This window comes from Gymnoscopelus microlampas (genome assembly GCF_963454915.1).
Source record: "Gymnoscopelus microlampas genome assembly, chromosome: 16".
NCBI lineage: Eukaryota > Metazoa > Chordata > Actinopteri > Myctophiformes > Myctophidae > Gymnoscopelus > Gymnoscopelus microlampas.
In genome coordinates, this window is record NC_139953.1 from 13,058,302 (window position 1) to 13,075,608 (window position 17,307).

The 17,307-nt window shown below is 42.5% G+C and overlaps 2 protein-coding genes and 1 long non-coding RNA gene across 4 annotated transcripts; 2 read left to right on the top strand and 1 right to left on the bottom strand.

Annotated features, from left to right (window-relative positions):
• The first annotated feature begins 1,526 nt into the window (after positions 1-1,526).
• Positions 1,527-4,646, top strand: LOC311063193. Of its 2 annotated transcripts, XR_014602553.1 has the most exons (5): positions 1,527-2,521; positions 2,923-3,816; positions 3,888-3,938; positions 4,210-4,405; positions 4,594-4,646. It is a non-coding gene; the product is annotated as an uncharacterized lncRNA (long non-coding RNA). The 2 variants fall into 2 exon arrangements; XR_014602552.1 differs by having other exon boundaries at positions 2,923-3,938.
• Positions 4,647-4,904: 258 nt separating this feature from the next.
• On the top strand, positions 4,905-7,013 carry LOC311063191 (uncharacterized protein). Its single transcript, XM_084082469.1, has 4 exons — positions 4,905-5,004; positions 5,115-5,179; positions 5,472-5,551; positions 6,144-7,013. The coding sequence occupies exons 1-4, from the start codon at positions 4,945-4,947 to the stop codon at positions 6,260-6,262; spliced, it is 324 nt and encodes a 107-aa protein (XP_083938595.1). The 5' UTR covers positions 4,905-4,944; the 3' UTR covers positions 6,263-7,013.
• Positions 7,014-14,960: 7,947 nt separating this feature from the next.
• LOC311063259 (uncharacterized protein) lies at positions 14,961-17,069 on the bottom strand. The gene is made up of 4 exons (XM_084082565.1): positions 16,970-17,069; positions 16,795-16,859; positions 16,423-16,502; positions 14,961-15,830 (listed from the first exon to the last, which is right to left on the bottom strand). The coding sequence occupies exons 1-4, from the start codon at positions 17,027-17,029 to the stop codon at positions 15,712-15,714; spliced, it is 324 nt and encodes a 107-aa protein (XP_083938691.1). The 5' UTR covers positions 17,030-17,069; the 3' UTR covers positions 14,961-15,711.
• Between the last annotated feature and the right edge of the window lie 238 nt (positions 17,070-17,307).

The following is a 17,307-nucleotide window of genomic DNA, read 5'->3' on the forward strand; positions in this document are numbered from 1 at the left end:
CAAATGCAAAGGCCCATGTACTGGAAACCATGGGCCAAGGAACTCATCAAGAGTGTCAAGTGGGACAAACTCAAAGAAAGGAGCTGCTGCTCCAAAGGAAACAACCCCATTCAACCCAAATGCAAATACATACCTACCTACCTAAAAAGGAAACAATGGAAACCACAAAGCCTCCCTCCCAGCCACAGGTTGTGAGACCAAAACAACCACTTCATGAAAAATCTGCCAAAGCTCATTACATGACTCCTCTAATGCAATACTCTCTCCCCAGGCAAAATGTTCAAACCGAAAATATAATAAACCAAAATGTGCAAACTGAAAATGTACAGCTTCATGGGAAAAAGAATGTTCAAGGTCATGTCACTCACACTACACCCCCTGCAGGTGATATTTGTAATGTGCTACGAAGACAGAATGAAAAAACTGCTTTACTGGTTAAGCAAAATCTGTATTCCACTTTACCACCAAGAGACATTCCAGTTTATGATGGTGACCCATTGCAATATGAAATGTTTATCAGGGCATTTGAGAGAGGAGTGGAGAAAAAGACTGACGATTACAGTGACTGCTTACATTACTTTGAACAATATACAAAAGGCCATCCATACAAGCTCGGATAAACCTGGAGGAACAAGGCATGCAAGCTACAGGAGAGGCATGGACATCGTGCTAAGCTTTCTGACCTTGTACAATTCATAGAGAGACAGGTAAAAAATACTGTCTGACCCACTGTTTGGAAACATACAAGATGCTAAGCAAACTACAACTGTCAAAACCTCAACCATCATCAAACCAAGAGACACAAGAGACATTCCAAGAAGCAGTTTTGCCACAACAGTAACACCCATAGAAACGGCAGTGCAGTCAAATGGAGTGGAAAGAAGTGTATTCATCAGCTATCATAATGATTGTCTTTTCTGCAATAAAAGTGGTCACACATTGGAGCGGTGTCCACAGATGAAATAGAGAAGACACAGAGAGAAGATGGACTACTTAAAGGAAAAGGGAGTCTGTTTTTGGCTGTTTGAAAAGAGGACACTTAAGCAGAGACTGCACAAGTCGTTTAACCTGTGATACGTGTGAACAAAACCATCCTGATATACTCCACATTGAAGAAACCAGTGGTGAGCTGTGGATTTTTGAACTAAGGGTACTGTATTTTATGACGTCACGTGCGCAGGCATGTGCACATAGCCACTTACTAATACTGTATTCAACATGTGATTATTAATGTATTTATATTTCTTATTATTTTGTTGCATTGTTAATTTGTTGTTTTTATTTTTGTTTCAATTAATCAATTATTTTATTTTCCTTTTAGTTTTATATAAAAGCCCTTTACATAGACTCACCCACAGATAAGCAGTTAAAATAATCAGACAACTTGTCTTTGTCTTGTCTCAGAGAACTGGATGCTCTGCTAAGCAATCCCCTTCACACTCTGCAGTGCACATTCAATTCAAGTACATGGCTTTTCTCCAGTAGCCTAATGTTATGCAAAGCAGCCAGGTAGACGCTATTGAGAATGTCTCGCCACTGACGGCGCTAACCTTCAGAGGCTATTGTTTAAACTTTAAGGTGTTAACGACCGCCGCTGACGGTGAGTGCATGTTGAGCACGCGCGAGCCCCCAGCCCCCACAGTCTCATAACTAAGGGTACGCCGTACCCGCCCGTACCCCCTAGAGCTCAACCCTGGAAGAAACGGAAAAGAAATCAATAGGAAACAATGCTGTCGTCTCACCTCACACATGTGGTCATATTGGGGCCGGTGATGAAACCTCCATCTTCTCCATAGTACCCGTTCAAGTGAAGAGCCACAGGGAGACAGTGTTGCAAACATATGCATTTTTGGACCATGGAAGCACATCCACATTCTGCACTGAAAACTTAATGAGAAGGCTAAACATTACCGGACAAAAAACTAATATTCTTCTCCGCACAATGAACCAAGTGAAGCCTGAGACCAGTCACCATATCTCAGGTTTGGAAATAGCCAAGTTGGACAAAAATGATTTCATACAACTCCCTAATGTGTTCACTCATAAAACCATGCCTGTCTCACAACACAATATTCCAAAAACAACAGGGCTTGTCACCATGGCCTTATTTGAAACATATCAAACTGCAAGAAATAGACTCTGGTGTTGACCTACTGATTGGCAGAAATGCTTCAAAGTTATTGGAACCTTTTTGGAGGTGGTTAACAGCCAGGCAGATCGACCATATGCTGTGAGGACCCTATTGGGGTGGGTCATCTATGGTCCCTTGATAGGAGACAACAATGTCAGGGATGAGACTGGCTGCACTGCTGCGGCTGTCAATCATATCATATATCCAGAAAAACAATCAGGACTTCAGTGAAAGAACAAGCAAGGAAATGGAAGCCAAGTCAGGGTAGGATGAAAGATGGACTACTGCGTGAAACAGATCTGTTCCGCAAGGTGGCTTGCCTCCCACAAGAAACGTTGGTGGTTATGTCCTCATACCCTTTCGCCATGGTCTGGAACAGCAATATTAAAGGTTACATTTTCTTTTTCTTTCAGCTAGTTCCCATCATGGCTGCACCTTCCTCGATCATCACCTGCTTGTCTCTCTCAGCACACCCTAAATTTGCTATTTGTCTTGCGTTTCAGCATCCTTCTCCCTCCGCCTCAGATAAACCATCTCTACCTCACCTCTCGCTTTATCCACCTCTCTTGCTTTATCGTCTAACCTTCTAACCTGGGCTTATACTCAAATGTAGTCATTTCTGTTCTCATCCCTCCATGTTGCTTCTAATGAGAATCGTAGCATTTTCAATCCGGCCGCCTCTAGTTCTTTGCCCTCTACTAACATGACCACTTACCCGGTGATTTATTGACTATGGTTCACATAATTTATTTTCTGATATTGCACTAACATGTTTGTGCTGTCTTTTTCAGGTCATGTATGCCAGGGATGTGTGGTTGGAGGATGGAAAGGAGACAGAGGGTACAATTCCTAATAATTGGATCGACAGGGGTAAGGGAACCATTAGATGGCCAAATGCCAAACAAACACAACTTACAAGATGAGAAAGGACCCCCAGGAGGACTGGCTGACGTCCCAGTTAGTCAAGATAAAGATGACTTCAGGCAGGTTTTTGGATCATTTACTCAATAATTCAAGTACAAATAGTTGAATCAATGTTTACAGTTGAATTGTATAACTTCTAGTTAAAGCTTGTGAATGTGACAACTACAACCTGACCAGCCAAGCAGAGGAGGAAGAGGAGGATGTGGATGTGGTGATAAGGGAAGAGGAAACCTGTTAAAAGACAAGATGATGACTGATGTAGAGTTCATATGTTTCTCAAGTAACTTCTAAATATGAAATGTGTTAACAGAAACTGGGCCTCACATTGTAGACCATTCATGTTTTATATGACGTTTTGGACCATTATGGGTAACTTTCTTCTATAATCAATTTATAAGTCCATTGTCAAAAATGACAATCAAATGCTTTAATAAGGCTGTCTATTTTAGATATGGATATGTTTATTTTTACTTTATATTGCAGCCGTATAGGTGCCCTCCTTTCCTATCGCACCAAGGAAGTTGCAGTCCAGCCAGGACAACAATGTGTTACTCAATGCTTGTTGAGTATTGATGTCAATTTATGAAATATGATAATGATGTATTGGGTACACACAACATGAAATCAGTTACAAGCTGATTGTTATGTTTCAGACTCTGAAAATCAAGCCCTGGATGGCCTGGTGGATGTCGTGGTGGACACCATGTCTGTCGAGTTGGAGCATGCTGAGGGGTCTTGGCACAGGGAGATGTCTACACACAGTGAGTATGAATCACATTTAAGCAGTCACCTTTTGTATTTGGTATCTAAGAACATTCTTTGTCTTTTCCAGGCTCCCGACATGCAAGTGTAGCACCTCGGAGCAGAGAAATGTCCACACCCCGTGAGTATTCACTTTCTCCATTGCACCAACACATTTTAAGTACAGTCAGTACAAGGTGTTACATGTTGTGCATACTAAAGAAATCATTACCATACCTAATTCACAAGCAATGAGTAAGTAGTTACAGGCTCAATGTGTTGAACTATGTGTATCAGAGGAGATGTGTGATTGTCAACATCTAAGACCAACCAGTAGGGGTAGTCTTTTTCAGTGTGACATGGTGTTGTAGTAGTATTATGTCCAAGTATTAAGTCTTTAGTGATGGCTCCAGCCATCAGGCACAGTGATGGCTCCAGACACAGTGTCGGATACCGGCACAGCATCAGGACCAGCCACGACTCCAGGTACAGCAACAGCTCGGAGGCACTCTGTCAGGTCCAGACATGATGACAGGTCCCACCGCAGTGATGGGTCGAGGAACACGGTCAGGTCCAGACATGACAGATCCAGGGACACGGTCAGGCATGGTGAGTTGTCCAAAGGCCCCAAGTAATCAAAACCTTTACAATTCAGCAAGTAGTATCGTGCACCCCTAATTGTTACAATATGACATATTTATTATTTCTCATCTAATGTATAGTCATCTGTCTTGGAAAGTTTTAATGCAAAAATATCACTTTGTAATTTCTAAAATGTACTTTTGTTCTTATTACAGGTGCTATGCAGTGACTGAGAGGCCAACATGGGCATTCCCATTGCCAGCACAAGGTAAGTTCTGAGCTATTTCAATGAAGACCCCCAACAAACTGGGGGACACTTAATTTGCAACCCTTCTCTCTTCTGCCCATTCTCTCCTTTCTTCCTTTACTGTTCTCTCTGTCTCCTCTCCTATCGGGACACAAAAACTGCTCTTCAATTATATCAGTGTTTTGTATCATTGTAGGGTGGTGTCTATAACATGTCTCTGTGTACACTTACTTATTTTTCAGTATACCAGAAGAAAGTCCTGATCATATCAATATTCACTAAAGAACCTGCCTCTTCAGCGGCCAGTCATGTTGAGAGAATGGAGGACTTCCAGAGAGAGGAGCAACTCCTCAGTGATGTCCAAGCTTTTAATACCCTGGTAGGCTTTTCAAGAGTCTGGAAGTAATGAACAGCATAAGATGCACTCGCACACTTTTTACGTTCCTCTGGGATATGTCAGTGAAAGTTTTCATGGACTTATTCCAACAGGTGCTGCAACTTTCCCGTTATAGAGGGAAGGACGTTAAGGACTGTGTCCACAAAGTTCTTGACAGGTATGTTTCAACATACACTATGAATTAACCCCTGTGTGATGTTTGGGTGCGCTGTGGTTTTCAATGTGTGAACACTTATTTGGTTAATTCTTCTAGATGAGCGCCTGACTGCATGTTTCCATTAATTTGCCTTTTTTTTTTTTTAGCTTAACACCTGAATCCTCTGTTATGTCATGTCAATGACATAATGGTTGAACATTAAGTGAAAATTAGTAGCATAAAGGGTTTATACCATGTTTTACAATAAATCCTAATCCTACTACATTATCAAATGTAATTTGTTTTTCTTAAGGCTCTTCAGTAACAGTCTGATGGCACAGTTGAACATGAAGGGGGAAAAAGAGAAGACTGCGGCTTTCAGCGCAATACAAGGTAAGCCCATATTTCATGTTGACCAAGGACAAATCAAAATGTAATTGGGTAAAACATGTCCTTTCCGGTTGACATAAAAAAAATACAATGCCAACTGTCTACCGTTACAGTTGCTATCATAACATTTTAAATAACTGGTGGTTAGGTGTAGAAGGGAGATGGCTTTGTATTAAACTAGTTGTGGATGTACAAGCATTTTTGCATGTCAATATGGAGACTCGCAATCAGTTTTATTGTCACTTCCACAACACACACTAGGCAAACAGGGGAGCAAAATGCCATTCTCCTCAACTCATGATGCACATTAAAAAGAGGCAAACATTAAAAAGTAAAGAGCAGACAACATTGGTAAAAAGTGCTGATGCATTCAAAGTGCAATCCATCTTTCAAGATGTTGGTTTTGGGGGCAATACATGGTTCAGGGTTCTGATGGTTTGGGGCAGCTGTTGGATGACCTGCTGGTGCTTCCCCCTGAGCTCTTGAACCTCCTACCAGATGGCAGGAGTTCAATCGAGCTGTGTATTATGTCAGATAGGGACTAGGACAGCATGTTGCCTTTGCACATTTTTTATTGCCTTTTTCTACTATGCAGATGCAGTCATGAAATTCGACCCAGAAGCCACAGAGGACCTCATAAGGCAGCATGCCGCAGACCACCTCAAGCATGCTCCAGCGAGAAGGGGAGGACACACAGCAGGCACTCAGGACTGATTTAACTTGAACTTTCACTGTCCATTGTGGGGGATCTTAGTGTCACAGTATTGTACAGTGTTGTGTAATTTGAACTTGTGTTCTGTTCAACGAAGTAGCTCTGGTTGGACCTTACCCTGGTAGCTCACTGGCTATTCAGTACAGCACTTGTTTAATATGTTTCAGTTGTTGTGGAACCGGCCCAAGCAAAAAGGGTGTCCCTGCAAAGTAAGCTGTGCTATTATGTTTTATTATTATTTTATTTTCATTCGACTAGTGACGTGGACTTGGACTTAGCCCCCCTCGGACATACCTGTGGACTACACCAGGTACAAATGACTTTTTTGTTGCTCTCCCTCATGGAGCTACTTGCGGATTATACCAGGGTCAGTCCACCCTAGGTGGACACGCACTGACCTTTTGCACCTTAATCCCATGTATAACGCACTGACTTTTTTGTCTTTTTTTTTATTGTACTCTTTTTCTCTAAGCACCTTAACGTCATAAGTATATCATGCACAGTATACGTACATTGCTGCTATGCTCAGGCACCTTAGTTTTTATTATCTCAGGTACTTTGTAAATATGTAGATAACTTGTTTGGCCTTCTGCTGTTCTCTTGTTTGATCTCCTTCCCACTTGCCCCCCACCCCTCTTCTTCTTCCCCCCCTCTTCTTTCTATGGAAATTAACGTTGCGCTGGGAACGATGTACAAAAACGAATTTCACCCACTTTTGTACCTTGTAAACCTGTGATGTGACAATAAACCTGATTCTGATTCTGACGTGTAAAAAAAAAAAAGAGAAGTTAACTGCTCTGTTCTGGATCAAGCTTAATCAGCCCTGGTGACTGCTTTGTGTTAAGTGGCTGTCCCGCTTCTGTTCTGTCAAAAATAATTCAAAGCTGGCTTGATCTGCTGTTTGTTTGAATACTTAATTAGTCAGATAGGTAAACGTCATGAGGTACGTTAAGGCTAAAAGGATAACACAAGTCCTGGGGACTTGTTTCCATTGTGGTCCTATGAACTAGATTCCATTTCAGGGGGTCTAGTTCCAGTCCACAAATATTCCACAATCATATGGAATATTTGTGGAATACTGTAATTGTGGAACATTTGTTTGCGCAGCTGTATATTCACAAGAAGAATAAAGAGATAATAAGGAAATAAGTGTGTATTGAATTGTGATTTGTTTGTAAACCTCTGTGAACTGTATTCCCAGTTTTCAGAAGGTGGCATAACCATTTGATCTTGTTCATTTTCCTGTAGCTTTGTTTGATTAGCTTAGCAGCATGTTAACTACTAACTATGTTAAAGCTACAGGAAAATGAACAGGAAATGGGGATTACAGTTATGCACCGAGCCTAGAAGAAGTGGATTGTTTGATTAGTTTATTGAATATTAAAATTCAAAAGGATAAAAAACACAAGAAAGCCCGTAGGCTTGTTTCAATCGTGGTCCTTTGGGAAAGGGGGCATAGGGAGCTACAATACAATACAATATAATAACATAAAAAACATAAAACAAGGCCAAATAAAACTTACAAATTCAAAAAGGACAAACAGAAGACTAAACATCAACTAAACAAAAATTAAGATTGGGGTAAAGATGTCTATAATTAGTCTAAATTTGACGTAGAAAAGATGACCACATTTGGACTAGAATAAGCCCTTATGTAGAGGTTTGGACGTTCAGAAGACATCCGACAAAGACGCAATTAAAACTTTCATTCTGCACCCTTCAGGGACCAAAATGGGACGTTCAAAAATGACCTCATTGCACATTGGGAATAAAATAATATACTGTATATGTGAAAACATCTGTTCCATTCCTGTTGTTCCCTGAAGATGAAATGGTCGAGCTCGTTTGCCTGACCCCCAATTGTTATAATTGATCGTTCCTTCCGACCGACCGAGAGGCATACCGGACCGAGGTGGAAGGGCAACACTGCCCTCTAGTGGATACATCCAGTTTGTACATGCACATGTTAACCCAGAGTACAGAAGTCCTGACGTCACTCGTCCATCCCCTGGGTCGTAAAGTCATTTCCCTATGGAGAATAACATTGGGTCATCATAGAATCGTCTCATAAGAATTGTGGTCCAAAAATAAACAAACTGCCTCGGCGATATTGTCAGGGAGGAGCCTCGGCATTGTTTATGATAGTCAGTCACTCATATTTGAAAAAGTCAGTTTCTGGCAAATTTAACTAATTCGGCAGAAGTAACATTAGCGTTTTCTCACCGTCAGTTGATGCTTCATATCCATAAGAGTAAAACCGCCGGGGTCATTTGTTTATGTTTGGAACACAGTTCTTATTTGACGCGATATTAAACACGTCTATGGGAATTCAGAACAGGGGGGAAAAGGTTTTAAAGGTTTACGGTTCTAGAGGTTTTACATCTTCTAAAGCTCTAAGGTATTCTCTAAAATTCAAATGGTAGCCGATATGTCCTAAGTAGGCCGAACGTTGTAGAGTTGGAACGGAGTTTGTAGCTAAAAGTATGAAGGACTAGTTAGGGGTCAAAAAACGGGCCGAATACGTAGTGACAATAACGTCAGTGTGCTCGCTAAGTATATACTGTTAGGCACATACGTGAAATGTGGCCTCTGCACTTTAACAACTAACAGCCTCAAATCACTCTAAGATTGCCACATTGTTGACCTGACCTGGAATCGTACCCAGCACATCCAGGACCTCTGGTTCACCAGGCAGGCCCACTAACCACTCAGCAATGGCACTCTGATTAACATCATGTCAGAAAATGAAACCAAACAGTCTGACTATAGTCAGAGTCAAGCTTTACAAAATGTAAGTTGTGTAAAAAAAAGTCTGACTATACTAAGTTGTTATTTGTTTAAGTCAGGCTATACTCTACTCAGAGTCATAAGTTTACAAAATGTACTAAAGTACAGTGAACGTCTGTGCGGTTTGTCTTCATCACTGAAAATAACGTACATGTAAACAGATATAAAACTGCTGTCATGTGCAGTTGGGGTGAAGAAACACAACCATTTCACTCCTAATAGTACCTATTTGATTTGACATCCTGACTTGCTGCTGTGGCTGAGGCTTGAACCTGTTACCTGCGGCTCACTAGTCAGTGACTCTATCCATTCACCTACAGCTGTTTCCTTGTAATCTGTGGTTCTAAAACGTTTTGTTGTCAACCCCCCAAATTGACATGTATTTGGGCAGTGGACCCCAATGTGAAAAGATGTAGTGTCAGGGCCCCCCATGAAAAAGATTTATATTTATGCTGTAACACATTTTAAAGTTATTTGTCTTGTTTGTTGTTCAAGTCAAAGCACCAGGAAGGCTGTACTTGAGAGCCATCTGTTAGCTCAATGGGTTGAGACACAGTATTCATGATCCAGAGGCCATGAGTTCAAATCCCATTGATGTCTTTCCTATGAGTCTTTCCTTTGCAGACTGGCTTCCAGAAGATCAAGTGAAAACCATCAGGAAGGCTGTATTTGTCATCCAACTCTTAGCTCAATGGGTTGAGACGCAGTATACATGATCCAGAGGCCATGAGTTCAAATCCCACTGGTGTCTTTACTGTGATGCTTTCCTTTGCAGACTAACTTCTAGAAAAACAAGTTAAAATCACCAGGAGACCTGTAACTCTCAGCCAACAGCATAGCTCAACTGGTAGAGCGTCTGTCCAATAACATGACTTGACTTCACTTGAGTGGGTTCGATTCCCACTCGAGTGAAGTTTCCCCGGTATCTTGGGGAAACGGATAAATTGACTGATATCCTTAGTGATGCTTCCCTTTGCAGACTAACTTCCAGAAAACAAGTTAAAAGCACCAAGAAACCTGTAACTCTCAGTCGACAGCATAGCTCAACTGGTAGAGCGTCTGTCCAATAACATGACACTTCACTTGAGTGGGTTCAATTCCCAGTCGAGTCAAGTGTCCCCGGTAACTTGGGGCAACGGATAAATTGACTGATATCCGTAGAATAACTTGTAGGAGTGTGCTGGTTCAAATCCAGTTCAACCCAGGACCGAGCGGTCCTGGGTTCGATTCCCACTAACGTCAAGTCCCCGGTAAATTGGGGCAGCGGATAAATTGACTGATATCCGTAGAATAACTTGTAGGAGTGTCCTGGTTCAAATCCAGTCACCACCTTAGTAACTGAGACCGAATCTGGCCAATTCGGTCTCAGTTACTGAGATAGATAGATAGAGGGTGTGTAGAGTGGGCGGAGTAGAGTAGGGGTAGAGTAAAGAGGGAATGTAGTGGGAGGAGTAGGACTAGGGGGAGGATTAGGAGTAGGACTAGGGGGAGGAGTAGAACTAGGGGGAGGAGTAGGACTAGGAGTAGAACTAGAGTAGGGGGCCAGAGTAGGAGTAGAGGCCAGAGTAGGGGGAGGAGTAGGGCCAGAGTAGGAGAAGGGGGAGGGCCCAGAATAGGGGGAGGAGTAGGGCCCAGAATAGGGGGAGGAGTAGGAGAAGGGGGAGGGCCCAGAATAGGGGGAGGAGTAGGGCCAGAGTAGGAGAAGGGGGAGGGCCCAGAATAGGGGGAGGAGTAGGGCTCAGAATAGGGGTCGGGGGAGGAGTAGGGCCAGAGTAGGAGAAGGTGGAGGAGTAGGGGGAGGGCCCAGAATAGGGGGAGGAGTTGGGGGAGGGCCCAGAATAGGGGGAGGAGTAGGGCCCAGAGTAGGAGAAGGGGGAGGAGTAGGGCCAGAGTAGGAGAAGGGGGAGGGCCCAGAATAGGAGGGGCTAACATTCCTATTTCCCTCTAGTTGTCCTCTTATTGCAAATCTCCACACACGCGATATTGCAAATCTCTAATCAAATTTCACCTCCATACAGAAACCAAAACCATATCCCTCTCCTGGCTCCCTACTCTGGCCTCTACTCCACCCACCTACTCCTCCCCCTATTCTGGGCCCTCCCCCTTCTCCGGCCCTACTCCTCCCCCTATTCTGGGCCCTCCCCCTACTCCTACTCTGGCCCTACTCCTCCCCCGACCCCTATTCTGAGCCCTACTCCTCCCCCTATTCTGGGCCCTCCCCCTTCTCCTACTCCTCCCCCTATTCTGGGCCCTACTCCTCCCCCTATTCTGGGCCCTCCCCCTTCTCCTACTCTGGCCCTACTCCTCCCCCTACTCTGGCCTCTACTCCTACTCTGGCCCCCTACTCTAGTTCTACTCCTAGTCCTACTCCTCCCCCTAGTTCTACTCCTCCCCCTAGTCCTACTCCTAATCCTCCCCCTAGTCCTACTCCTCCCACTACATTCCCTCTTTACTCTACCCCTACTCTACTCCGCCCACTCTACACACCCTCTATCTATCTATCTCAGTAACTGAGACCGAATTGGCCAGATTCGGTCTCAGTTACTAAGGTGGTGACTGGATTTGAACCAGGACACTCCTACAAGTTATTCTACGGATATCAGTCAATTTATCCGCTGCCCCAATTTACCGGGGACTTGACGTTAGTGGGAATCGAACCCAGGACCGCTCGGTCCTGGGTTGAACTGGATTTGAACCAGCACACTCCTACAAGTTATTCTACGGATATCAGTCAATTTATCCGTTGCCCCAAGTTACCGGGGACACTTGACTCGACTGGGAATTGAACCCACTCAAGTGAAGTGTCATGTTATTGGACAGACGCTCTACCAGTTGAGCTATGCTGTCGACTGAGAGTTACAGGTTTCTTGGTGCTTTTAACTTGTTTTCTGGAAGTTAGTCTGCAAAGGGAAGCATCACTAAGGATATCAGTCAATTTATCCGTTTCCCCAAGATACCGGGGAAACTTCACTCGAGTGGGAATCGAACCCACTCAAGTGAAGTCAAGTCATGTTATTGGACAGACGCTCTACCAGTTGAGCTATGCTGTTGGCTGAGAGTTACAGGTCTCCTGGTGATTTTAACTTGTTTTTCTAGAAGTTAGTCTGCAAAGGAAAGCATCACAGTAAAGACACCAGTGGGATTTGAACTCATGGCCTCTGGATCATGTATACTGCGTCTCAACCCATTGAGCTAAGAGTTGGATGACAAATACAGCCTTCCTGATGGTTTTCACTTGATCTTCTGGAAGCCAGTCTGCAAAGGAAAGACTCATAGGAAAGACATCAATGGGATTTGAACTCATGGCCTCTGGATCATGAATACTGTGTCTCAACCCATTGAGCTAACAGATGGCTCTCAAGTACAGCCTTCCTGGTGCTTTGACTTGAACAACAAACAAGACAAATAACTTTAAAATGTGTTACAGCATAAATATAAATCTTTTTCATGGGGGGCCCTGACACTACATCTTTTCACATTGGGGTCCACTGCCCAAATACATGTCAATTTGGGGGGTTGACAACAAAACGTTTTAGAACCACAGATTACAAGGAAACAGCTGTAGGTGAATGGATAGAGTCACTGACTAGTGAGCCGCAGGTAACAGGTTCAAGCCTCAGCCACAGCAGCAAGTCAGGATGTCAAATCAAATAGGTACTATTAGGAGTGAAATGGTTGTGTTTCTTCACCCCAACTGCACATGACAGCAGTTTTATATCTGTTTACATGTACGTTATTTTCAGTGATGAAGACAAACCGCACAGACGTTCACTGTACTTTAGTACATTTTGTAAACTTATGACTCTGAGTAGAGTATAGCCTGACTTAAACAAATAACAACTTAGTATAGTCAGACTTTTTTTTACACAACTTACATTTTGTAAAGCTTGACTCTGACTATAGTCAGACTGTTTGGTTTCATTTTCTGACATGATGTTAATCAGAGTGCCATTGCTGAGTGGTTAGTGGGCCTGCCTGGTGAACCAGAGGTCCTGGATGTGCTGGGTACGATTCCAGGTCAGGTCAACAATGTGGCAATCTTAGAGTGATTTGAGGCTGTTAGTTGTTAAAGTGCAGAGGCCACATTTCACGTATGTGCCTAACAGTATATACTTAGCGAGCACACTGACGTTATTGTCACTACGTATTCGGCCCGTTTTTTGACCCCTAACTAGTCCTTCATACTTTTAGCTACAAACTCCGTTCCAACTCTACAACGTTCGGCCTACTTAGGACATATCGGCTACCATTTGAATTTTAGAGAATACCTTAGAGCTTTAGAAGATGTAAAACCTCTAGAACCGTAAACCTTTAAAACCTTTTCCCCCCTGTTCTGAATTCCCATAGACGTGTTTAATATCGCGTCAAATAAGAACTGTGTTCCAAACATAAACAAATGACCCCGGCGGTTTTACTCTTATGGATATGAAGCATCAACTGACGGTGAGAAAACGCTAATGTTACTTCTGCCGAATTAGTTAAATTTGCCAGAAACTGACTTTTTCAAATATGAGTGACTGACTATCATAAACAATGCCGAGGCTCCTCCCTGACAATATCGCCGAGGCAGTTTGTTTATTTTTGGACCACAATTCTTATGAGACGATTCTATGATGACCCAATGTTATTCTCCATAGGGAAATGACTTTACGACCCAGGGGATGGACGAGTGACGTCAGGACTTCTGTACTCTGGGTTAACATGTGCATGTACAAACTGGATGTATCCACTAGAGGGCAGTGTTGCCCTTCCACCTCGGTCCGGTATGCCTCTCGGTCGGTCGGAAGGAACGATCAATTATAACAATTGGGGGTCAGGCAAACGAGCTCGACCATTTCATCTTCAGGGAACAACAGGAATGGAACAGATGTTTTCACATATACAGTATATTATTTTATTCCCAATGTGCAATGAGGTCATTTTTGAACGTCCCATTTTGGTCCCTGAAGGGTGCAGAATGAAAGTTTTAATTGCGTCTTTGTCGGATGTCTTCTGAACGTCCAAACCTCTACATAAGGGCTTATTCTAGTCCAAATGTGGTCATCTTTTCTACGTCAAATTTAGACTAATTATAGACATCTTTACCCCAATCTTAATTTTTGTTTAGTTGATGTTTAGTCTTCTGTTTGTCCTTTTTGAATTTGTAAGTTTTATTTGGCCTTGTTTTATGTTTTTTATGTTATTATATTGTATTGTATTGTAGCTCCCTATGCCCCCTTTCCCAAAGGACCACGATTGAAACAAGCCTACGGGCTTTCTTGTGTTTTTTATCCTTTTGAATTTTAATATTCAATAAACTAATCAAACAATCCACTTCTTCTAGGCTCGGTGCATAACTGTAATCCCCATTTCCTGTTCATTTTCCTGTAGCTTTAACATAGTTAGTAGTTAACATGCTGCTAAGCTAATCAAACAAAGCTACAGGAAAATGAACAAGATCAAATGGTTATGCCACCTTCTGAAAACTGGGAATACAGTTCACAGAGGTTTACAAACAAATCACAATTCAATACACACTTATTTCCTTATTATCTCTTTATTCTTCTTGTGAATACACAGCTGCGCAAACAAATGTTCCACAATTACAGTATTCCACAAATATTCCATATGATTGTGGAATATTTGTGGACTGGAACTAGACCCCCTGAAATGGAATCTAGTTCATAGGACCACAATGGAAACAAGTCCCCAGGACTTGTGTTATCCTTTTAGCCTTAACGTACCTCATGACGTTTACCTATCTGACTAATTAAGTATTCAAACAAACAGCAGATCAAGCCAGCTTTGAATTATTTTTGACAGAACAGAAGCGGGACAGCCACTTAACACAAAGCAGTCACCAGGGCTGATTAAGCTTGATCCAGAACAGAGCAGTTAACTTCTCTTTTTTTTTTTTACACGTCAGAATCAGAATCAGGTTTATTGTCACATCACAGGTTTACAAGGTACAAAAGTGGGTGAAATTCGTTTTTGTACATCGTTCCCAGCGCAACGTTAATTTCCATAGAAAGAAGAGGGGGGGAAGAAGAAGAGGGGTGGGGGGCAAGTGGGAAGGAGATCAAACAAGAGAACAGCAGAAGGCCAAACAAGTTATCTACATATTTACAAAGTACCTGAGATAATAAAAACTAAGGTGCCTGAGCATAGCAGCAATGTACGTATACTGTGCATGATATACTTATGACGTTAAGGTGCTTAGAGAAAAAGAGTACAATAAAAAAAAAGACAAAAAAGTCAGTGCGTTATACATGGGATTAAGGTGCAAAAGGTCAGTGCGTGTCCACCTAGGGTGGACTGACCCTGGTATAATCCGCAAGTAGCTCCATGAGGGAGAGCAACAAAAAAGTCATTTGTACCTGGTGTAGTCCACAGGTATGTCCGAGGGGGGCTAAGTCCAAGTCCACGTCACTAGTCGAATGAAAATAAAATAATAATAAAACATAATAGCACAGCTTACTTTGCAGGGACACCCTTTTTGCTTGGGCCGGTTCCACAACAACTGAAACATATTAAACAAGTGCTGTACTGAATAGCCAGTGAGCTACCAGGGTAAGGTCCAACCAGAGCTACTTCGTTGAACAGAACACAAGTTCAAATTACACAACACTGTACAATACTGTGACACTAAGATCCCCCACAATGGACAGTGAAAGTTCAAGTTAAATCAGTCCTGAGTGCCTGCTGTGTGTCCTCCCCTTCTCGCTGGAGCATGCTTGAGGTGGTCTGCGGCATGCTGCCTTATGAGGTCCTCTGTGGCTTCTGGGTCGAATTTCATGACTGCATCTGCATAGTAGAAAAAGGCAATAAAAAATGTGCAAAGGCAACATGCTGTCCTAGTCCCTATCTGACATAATACACAGCTCGATTGAACTCCTGCCATCTGGTAGGAGGTTCAAGAGCTCAGGGGGAAGCACCAGCAGGTCATCCAACAGCTGCCCCAAACCATCAGAACCCTGAACCATGTATTGCCCCCAAAACCAACATCTTGAAAGATGGATTGCACTTTGAATGCATCAGCACTTTTTACCAATGTTGTCTGCTCTTTACTTTTTAATGTTTGCCTCTTTTTAATGTGCATCATGAGTTGAGGAGAATGGCATTTTGCTCCCCTGTTTGCCTAGTGTGTGTTGTGGAAGTGACAATAAAACTGATTGCGAGTCTCCATATTGACATGCAAAAATGCTTGTACATCCACAACTAGTTTAATACAAAGCCATCTCCCTTCTACACCTAACCACCAGTTATTTAAAATGTTATGATAGCAACTGTAACGGTAGACAGTTGGCATTGTATTTTTTTTATGTCAACCGGAAAGGACATGTTTTACCCAATTACATTTTGATTTGTCCTTGGTCAACATGAAATATGGGCTTACCTTGTATTGCGCTGAAAGCCGCAGTCTTCTCTTTTTCCCCCTTCATGTTCAACTGTGCCATCAGACTGTTACTGAAGAGCCTTAAGAAAAACAAATTACATTTGATAATGTAGTAGGATTAGGATTTATTGTAAAACATGGTATAAACCCTTTATACTACTAATTTTCACTTAATGTTCAACCATTATGTCATTGACATGACATAACAGAGGATTCAGGTGTTAAGCTAAAAAAAAAAAAAGGCAAATTAATGGAAACATGCAGTCAGGCGCTCATCTAGAAGAATTAACCAAATAAGTGTTCACACATTGAAAACCACAGCGCACCCAAACATCACACAGGGGTTAATTCATAGTGTATGTTGAAACATACCTGTCAAGAACTTTGTGGACACAGTCCTTAACGTCCTTCCCTCTATAACGGGAAAGTTGCAGCACCTGTTGGAATAAGTCCATGAAAACTTTCACTGACATATCCCAGAGGAACGTAAAAAGTGTGCGAGTGCATCTTATGCTGTTCATTACTTCCAGACTCTTGAAAAGCCTACCAGGGTATTAAAAGCTTGGACATCACTGAGGAGTTGCTCCTCTCTCTGGAAGTCCTCCATTCTCTCAACATGACTGGCCGCTGAAGAGGCAGGTTCTTTAGTGAATATTGATATGATCAGGACTTTCTTCTGGTATACTGAAAAATAAGTAAGTGTACACAGAGACATGTTATAGACACCACCCTACAATGATACAAAACACTGATATAATTGAAGAGCAGTTTTTGTGTCCCGATAGGAGAGGAGACAGAGAGAACAGTAAAGGAAGAAAGGAGAGAATGGGCAGAAGAGAGAAGGGTTGCAAATTAAGTGTCCCCCAGTTTGTTGGGGGTCTTCAT

Coding starts and splice junctions, on each gene's coding strand:
- LOC311063191 (XM_084082469.1), top strand. CDS start 4,945: ATGGAGGACTTCCAGAGAGAGGAGCAACTCCTCAGTGATGTCCAAGCT. Junction 5,180..5,471: donor GTCCACAAAGTTCTTGACAG/GTATGTTTCAAC, acceptor GTTTTTCTTAAG/GCTCTTCAGTAACAGTCTGA. Junction 5,552..6,143: donor GGCTTTCAGCGCAATACAAG/GTAAGCCCATAT, acceptor TCTACTATGCAG/ATGCAGTCATGAAATTCGAC.
- LOC311063259 (XM_084082565.1), bottom strand. CDS start 17,029: ATGGAGGACTTCCAGAGAGAGGAGCAACTCCTCAGTGATGTCCAAGCT. Junction 16,503..16,794: donor GTCCACAAAGTTCTTGACAG/GTATGTTTCAAC, acceptor GTTTTTCTTAAG/GCTCTTCAGTAACAGTCTGA. Junction 15,831..16,422: donor GGCTTTCAGCGCAATACAAG/GTAAGCCCATAT, acceptor TCTACTATGCAG/ATGCAGTCATGAAATTCGAC.